The following is a 7,873-nucleotide window of genomic DNA, read 5'->3' as shown; positions in this document are numbered from 1 at the left end:
TGACTGAATTTTTGGCATTTAAAACATCTCAGTGGTGGAGAATTTTACATTTTGACATTGTAGCTCATATATCCAAGGAAAACTTTACTCGGTAACTTCTCTTCTTCAAATTTGATCGATACCGTTAAGCTGTCACACCTTTCTCCATTTCTTGTTGTTTTTATCTGTTTCACGTTTTTTTACTATTGCACCACTTATTTTTTCAGGAGTCTCCTTGTCAGTTACTTTTAGAGGAACTCCTCTACTAACCCTTTTGTTCTCCACTAAGCTGCACGGAACTCTTTTCCCCTCAATCTTTTTAATCCGTTTGGCTTTGCCTTGTTGAGCGCTGTCTCTGCAGTTGATTAACAGGTCTCCACTATACAGGATTGTGGCACTTCTGACTTCTCCTAAAAGTTGATCATTTTTGTTAACTGAACCGGATTCCAATCTGCAAAAGTATCTCCCTGATTAAATAGTTTGAATATGACTTTGTACTCATTTAGTTTTTCCATGAAATTTCTAGATTGTTCATCACTACATTGTCCTATGCTGGACTCTCCTTCAATTGGTCTCTGCTTTTTCTCCTATTTTTTATTCCCCCCTTAACGGCAATCCCTCCCCCTTTAACGACCGACCCTCAGAATCATAGACAGGTTTCAGATATTACAGGCTAACGATGGAACCAAACGACCCATTCATCGGTTACCATTTGCATGTTCCCAAGCGATACAAGGCTTTGTCTTCAAATCTTGGAAACCAAGTCCAGTGGATATTTTTTTGAATTTTTACGGAATGACTATGACCTGGATGACTGAGAATCTTCATCAGCATTTTTCACTATTTCCTTCTTCCATCCCACAAGAATCAATTCCTGTTTCCTCGCTACTCACGACCCAGGACATTTCTCCACAAGCGACTTAGAAACGCAAGCCATACACATCCAAATCCCCATCGATCTCCTCAGAGAACGACTGCTATGAATTAGTTCAATCAATTTTTACTAGGTCCACTCTGAGTTAAGCACATGCGTAACAAGTATGAAAAGCCATTATCAATGGAGCCCCGATTCGGCAAGTCACCATGACAACAGGCAATAGGAAGTGTCAATTTCACTCCACTAGAAATTCTAATGTAGAAATGCAAAAAACAAAAAGGAAAAATAAGGAGAATGTGTTTAAAAGACAAACAGCGCTGCAGCTACAAGGGAAAGGAAGATGGCAATGGAGAAGATTGTTGCTCAAGTAATTAAGTTTATATGAAGTGGGCTATGGCAGGCAGTTTTTACATTTATTAAAAGCACTCTTCTCTGTTGTTCCATTTGTGAATCACTAAAATAAGATTCTTCCTCAGCAAAATCACACTCCTAGACCAAACTGAAATAATATATATTCTAAATTACATTTTTGTAGCAGAGACTGAATTTTAGAGCGTTAAAGAAACAAAATTATACTAGTAAGAATTAAGTTTTAGGTTTTAGGTGGCCGTTCAGACTTTTATCAACTTAATTGAAAATGTATTTATGATATCTTAAAAACTGGCCAACCTGTCCAGGGTGTACCCAGCCTCTCGCCCATAGACAGCCGGAGATAGGCACCAGCACCCATCGTGACCCCACCTGGGAAAAGCATAAAGGAAAATGAATGAATGAATAAATGATATCTGAAAAACATTTTTTCAAAGTTAAAATAATACAAATGCTGACCAGTAATATTAGAAATATGGAGATCAGAAATACATTTCTAGACATCCAGAATGTTTATTCTAGATGTAGAGAATGTCATTTTGCTTGAAATGGTCATTTAGAAGAAAAATTAATTTTTTCAGATATCAGGAATACATATTCAGTAAAACCAGTAAACTATAAACATTTGATTCTCTGTGAAAAAGTGCCAATCATTTAATAAGATTCCCGTGAATGGCTGTAGGGAGAGCAGAGTCCAGAGTTTTCCTGTTTTCAGGTTTAGATAACTTAAAATTTTCTATAAACCTGCTACATGAAATGGACCCCTGGTGCTTTACCTGTTTCACAAGCTTCTGTTTTGTTTTTAGATCCAGACCAGTTGTGATGGTGAGGGCCTCTGTTTCATTCATTCCACCTCAAATCCCAACTCAGAACCCAGACTGCTCGAAACCCCTGGCTGGTAGGGCCACTGTCTGCTTCACCATGAGCAACTTATCTAAACTGAAGCAAGGTAGTTCACCATATTTCATTTAACTCTCTCTTCTGTTATTTGAGAACTTTTAACAAACCAAATGTATCTCCCAGCTCAAGCAAAGATTAATTTCACTCTAACATTGGATGCAAACCGTGAAATACCAAACAACCGAGCCTGGATCAGTAAGAACCTGAGAGAAAAGGACGAATCTCTGACTCTTTCTTTAAATAGGCAAACATGTCAGGGGGTGGATTTCTCTATTGAAGTAAGTCCTAATCTAATCTAATTCAACCGTAATTTGACATAAAATAAAATAAAATACATTTTTCATTTGTTTTCTTTCTGCTTACAGTCTTGTCCGGAAGATGCTCTTTATCCACTCAATAACGCGCTTAGATTCACGTTTGATGGTTTGACTACTGGCTCTGAACCTCTACCAAGCCTCTCTCCACAGGCTCAAGATACTTCCTTTCATTCTGTTAGTAACCTCTATTCACAATTTAGCTGAACAGCATAATCTACTTCTCAGTATTTTTAGAGTTATTTAAACATTTCGTGCTAAATGTTTTCTTTAAAAAGTTATTAAAAAAATGTACAAAACCTGAATATGATGTTTGTTTGTTTTTTGTAATAACTTGATAGTTTACTGTCATTCACAGATTGGCTTTGAGATCAGCTGTGGGCCAGATTCAAAGTGCGTAGATGATTTAAAGGTGGATTTTAACTTCACCAAGTAAGTGATTTGTTGCTGGAAATAAAGCCCATGAGGTTTTTACATATTCTTTTAAACTTTTAAATATAATGCTTATCTCCATATGTAAGGTTTTTGTCATTTATCTGATCCTTTCAGATCCTCAGAGGTTAAAGTGGGCATAGATGAACTTTTAAATGTGACTGTCTTTGTGGAGAACAGAGGAGAAAACTCATACAACAGCCACGTCATTCTCACGTACCCAATCGGACTCTCCTTCCGGAAGTTCGAAACTGTGGAAGTAAGGAACAAGGGTCAACTTTAAAGTGGGTTTGTTTTTGACCAATGCTGCAGTGAGTGGATGTTCTGTCTTTTATTACAGGGAAGAATTGAATGCAACTCTTTGGACAGTGAGGATGGTGTAACAAGAGGAAAGACGGACTGTAGCATCAACAAACCTATATTCAGAAGCAACTCTGTGGTTAGTTTTTGCTGTTTTTCACTGTTTAAGACATTACTGAGCCAGAAGAAACTGTTTTCTGAAACTTTTTCATTTAATTTTCAGGCAATCTTCATTGTTTCCTATGGCCACAACCCAACCAGTGAACTTGATAGGAAGATCTATGTCACAGCGAATGCCACCAGGTACGATTCATTAATATATATGGTTCAGCTCTTCTAAGCATATTTCTTAATTTAACTTATTCATTTTGCCTTTCTCTCCAAGCGGCAACAATCAGAGTGCCTCCACCAGCGTACCCTACATGAAGAAAGAGATTGATGTGAAGTACAGTATTTATATTACAACTGAAAGGTGTGTTGATTAAAATATATTTCTATTAAAAGTTCCGCACTCTTTAATTTTTTTTTTTATTAAATGCGTGCATCCTACATGTGTTCAGCTCCCTCAGCTACAACAACTTCACATATGGAGAGAATGACTTACAGAAACCTCTTCAGCAAAAATTAAAGGTAAAGATGACATCATTAAGTCATATAAGTTTTATCCTCTACATTGCTGCCTTAAGTTCAGTAATTAATATAATTATTTTTATTTTCTTACCATTCCTTTTAGGTTACAAACGTTATCAGAGCACTAAACTTTACTATAGTGATCATGGTTCCAGTAAAGCTTGGTGACAAAGAAATCTGGGCGGACACAAGTAGTCTTAAGGTGAAAATTGTTACAAACGGATTAATTTAAAGTTGATGAAGACTCAAACTGACGTGAGGGAGTTCTGCTTTCAGGTTGATGGCTGTAAGAAAGGAGAGGTTGTAAACCCATCTGTCACAGATTTTATTCCTCAGATAAAAGAAAATAAAAGCCTGGTAAGTATGTTTTTTATCAAGTGTTTCCTAATAAATAGAGTGTCCGTAGAAAGTTAACAAACCTCAGAAGGTTCACTGATGAATTATCTCACAGGATTTTCCTCATAATGCGACCTCTATCATGTCCTATTCACCTTTTAAATAAGCAAATCAATGATCAGAACTTATCTCAGGTTTGGTGGTGAATAACTGAACTAATGTAAAACCTTTTGTTTTAGTTGTTGCCTGTCTTCTAGACTTCAAACCTACCCAGAGCTGAACTGGATCAGAGTACACTGACATAAAGTCAGGATTTCACTTATAATACCCCAAATATCCAAAATATGCCTTTCAAAAAATGATCAGTTAAAAGTATAGAGGAAGATGTTATTTTTCTGAGTGGATCATCAAAATAAGCGGCCCTCCTAACTGTCAATCATTCTGGTGATGTGTTTACGTAAGGCCGTCCTACGTGCTCATTCCCAAGTAGCTATCTTTTTATCGCTAATATTTCGGCGTATCCATTTCACATCACTGCTAGTAAAAGTCATCTACCTCTATATTGTAAGAGGTTATATGGTAGCCACAGATCCTTATTTACCCTGGAAATATGTCCAAATTTCCACTGCACACACACACAACATGTCACAATTTTTTAATGTTTCAGTAGTCTGTTTTTTAGGGAAACTTTTTTTTGTATATAAATATAGGTAAGATGAGATCCATCCGAGCATCTGCCTTTTCATTGTGTGCATCCTCGCACTTCCTCAAGAGAAAGGGGCTAATGCATGCCTTCGCACGAATTTAATAGGCATGCCCTCACAAGAGCGGGTACAGGGTTGTGCATGTGCAATTTTATTTATTTTTTGTGGAGACGGCGGGTTTTTGCCAAAAATCGCGAAAATCTTCAACAATACTTTTAAGTGAAAGTAAAAAAAATATTGAAACATTTGTTTAAAATGGCAGAAAGAGAATGCTGAAACCAAGATAAAACTTGTCAGGGACTCTACCAAGATGCTGATTGCAACACTGGAAGATCTGCAGGAATTTAGATTTACTTCCAGCTGCCATTTTCCTGTATTCTCCATACTGTGGAAAGACAGACTTATTTTTTTTTTTTCAATTAAGCTTAAGTTTTCTTAAACCTTGTATGAGAATGTGTTTGGATCCTAATGAACATCATCAAATGAGCACCATACCTACAGCAAATACGGTGGCAACAATTTGCTTCTGGCTTGCCTATCTCTTAAGGTGGATTAAATCAACATATTTCTAAACATCAGTTAGTGATAAAGCAAAATTAATCGATGACAGAAAGCTAAAATAAATAAGTTGAAATATGCATAAAAAAACCTACAAAAAATAATAAATTGCAGGAAAAGCTATGTTTTGAAACTGATTAACCAGGGTTCCACTGTTTAAAATTGTATATGTTATGTGGGGTGAGTAAAATCAACTTTAAAAACTTCATCCCGTGGGACCATGATAAGTAAAAGGGAATAATCATAGTTTCCTTTTTTTTTTGTTGCTGTTTTAACTGTGAATGCTTTTATAAAAGCAAATTATATTGAACTGTTGAATTTTTCACCATAGGATTGCTCTGTAGCGAGTTGCCAAGTGTTCAGGTGCTCTAAGTTTATGGAAAAGAACAGAGAAGAAACATACACCATCTCTGGAAACATCAGCTCTCGATGGATAGCACAGGTATTGGATGATAATTTGGCAGAGATTTGCTGTTTACAGTTTGTAAATACTTTGACATTACCTTAAAATCTTTATTTTTCTTTTTTTTTTTTAGATTGGACTTTTATCTGCCAAATTCCTCTTGACCAGCACAGCCAATCTAGAATATGACAAGAGCCAGTTCATCTTCTTCTCTACAACCTCTAATAATGACCCTCCTGTTCACAAGGTGATACCATTTTATTTCTAATGTCTTGATACTAAAAATATATTCCGATTTTTTTATCTAAAACTTTTCCCTCTGGGTTTTTAGATTGTGGCTGAAGTAGAAGTGTTTCAGAAACCAGATTTTACTAAAGAGATTATAGGAGGATCTCTGGGCGGGTTGGCCTTTCTGCTCCTACTTACTGCTGGTCTATATAAGGTGAGAAAACTCCTGATGGTAGAATTTAAGAAATTTTTTTATTTAATTTGATTTAAAAAACACAACCATTATTCTGGTTTAATTTTTTTACCATTTCTTTTTCCACACCGACACTGTTTGCCCCTCAGGCTGGATTTTTTAAGAGCAAATACAACCAGATGATTAACGATAACGGGGAGGGAGACGCAGGAGCTGGAGGAGACCCACCAACAGAGGGATGAAATTCCACCTTATTTCTACCTCATAGACGTCAGCCTTTATGTCCACCTAATACATTTATAACAATCGTTGTTTCTATGAAATGTATCTGATGTCCATTTTCATTTTGTGAATGCACCAAACACAATGTGTATTTCTCCAACCATTCCCTGTGGTTGTTTGCTAAACAGAAGTGTAGACAACAAAGCATACGTTTCTCTGTATATTAGGAAAGTGTTGATGATGCACTCATTTTTTATGAACTTTAATTGAGGAAGCTCAAGAGAGCCATGCTGCTTTAAATCTGGATATTTAAATGCACATTTTATGGGACTGTAAGGGTAATGGGCCATGATGTAAGTTGGAAAGGATTTAAATGCAAAGAAAATCTATAAATGCCATGTAATGTTTTAAAATGGGATCTTAAATTTAATGTTTCATGTTTGTTTTGCACTTTGAGAAGTGAATATTTTCTGTATTTTAAGTCTTTGAATGATGTGCTTTCATTGGACCAGGTGATTTAATGCTGGACATACAAATAAAGTGAATGACGCTGGTCATTTTGAAACAATACATGCTTGAAGATAGATGAAAAAAAACTATGTGCTTGATAAAAGGATGTAAAATGCTTTGTTTAGAAATAAATAATATATACACACGAACTGTTTCTTGTACTGTTTTATTTAAAAAGAAATTATCCTTTTATCCTTCTCTGAAATGTGGGAAAGGGAAGAAAATCACTATACATATTTAATTTTATAAAGATTGAACGAAAATTATAACTTATTTTTTTAGAAATGGAAGTGCTTTGCAGATGCTATAACTCAATATTCAGCCAGATGCATAGTTACATTTAAAGGGTTTATGAAACGGGTAAATAATGGCAGATGAAGCAGGTAAACAGTCACTCTTGGCGGAAAAATCCTGGTTGAAAGTACTGGTTTGCAGGGATGAGCAGAGAAACAGGAGATGTAGGCGGTGACAGAGCCAACAGGCCATGTGGAACGGAGAACCACCAGAACAACCAAGCAAGCAGCTGAGACTCAAGGAGGAACAGGCTGAGCTGCAGCATGTAGAGACAGGTGACCTTCGCAGGAGAGTCCATGTGGAAGAGCACACATGAGCTAGTAAAGCAAAGGCAAATCACATGGAAAAGCAATAAAGAGAGTAACACTTTCTGGCAGAGATGAGTAGGCAGGTAATTAGGTGAGCTAAGTAACTAATTAGTATGTACAGGTGAAGTTAATCTAGAGTAGGAGGGTAGCTGGAGGAGACTACGCTGGTAGGATAACTGTTGGTGGCTGAACAGTGACAGGGTGAACAGAAAAAGTCCTCATAAGTCCAAAACCAAACTAAACAAAAACATAACTATGACAATTTTAACTCTATAAATGTACTTTTATACAAAAACAAGTTCAAAATAAACTCTTA

At 36.3% G+C, this 7,873-nt stretch overlaps 1 protein-coding gene across 1 annotated transcript in view; it reads left to right on the top strand.

The window, feature by feature from the left end:
- Positions 1 to 7,071, top strand: part of LOC107097201 (integrin alpha-D-like) — an 18,592-nt gene extending 11,521 nt beyond the window's left edge. Inside the window, exons 8-22 of the mRNA XM_015394252.1 lie at positions 2,014 to 2,174; positions 2,249 to 2,403; positions 2,491 to 2,616; positions 2,798 to 2,871; positions 2,989 to 3,130; positions 3,212 to 3,310; positions 3,395 to 3,474; positions 3,557 to 3,643; positions 3,732 to 3,801; positions 3,905 to 4,003; positions 4,078 to 4,158; positions 5,731 to 5,841; positions 5,936 to 6,049; positions 6,134 to 6,244; positions 6,373 to 7,071. Coding sequence (XP_015249738.1) covers positions 2,014 to 2,174; positions 2,249 to 2,403; positions 2,491 to 2,616; positions 2,798 to 2,871; positions 2,989 to 3,130; positions 3,212 to 3,310; positions 3,395 to 3,474; positions 3,557 to 3,643; positions 3,732 to 3,801; positions 3,905 to 4,003; positions 4,078 to 4,158; positions 5,731 to 5,841; positions 5,936 to 6,049; positions 6,134 to 6,244; positions 6,373 to 6,465 — 1,603 coding nt within the window. The 3' untranslated portion in view covers positions 6,466 to 7,071. The remainder of the gene's footprint in view (positions 1 to 2,013; positions 2,175 to 2,248; positions 2,404 to 2,490; positions 2,617 to 2,797; positions 2,872 to 2,988; positions 3,131 to 3,211; positions 3,311 to 3,394; positions 3,475 to 3,556; positions 3,644 to 3,731; positions 3,802 to 3,904; positions 4,004 to 4,077; positions 4,159 to 5,730; positions 5,842 to 5,935; positions 6,050 to 6,133; positions 6,245 to 6,372) is intronic.
- Positions 7,072 to 7,873: the final 802 nt, after the last annotated feature.

The sequence above is a fragment of the Cyprinodon variegatus genome, unplaced genomic scaffold, assembly GCF_000732505.1.
Source record: "Cyprinodon variegatus isolate N-32 unplaced genomic scaffold, C_variegatus-1.0 Scaffold679, whole genome shotgun sequence".
Lineage (NCBI taxonomy): Eukaryota > Metazoa > Chordata > Actinopteri > Cyprinodontiformes > Cyprinodontidae > Cyprinodon > Cyprinodon variegatus.
This window is presented reverse-complemented; position numbering and strand designations above follow the sequence as displayed.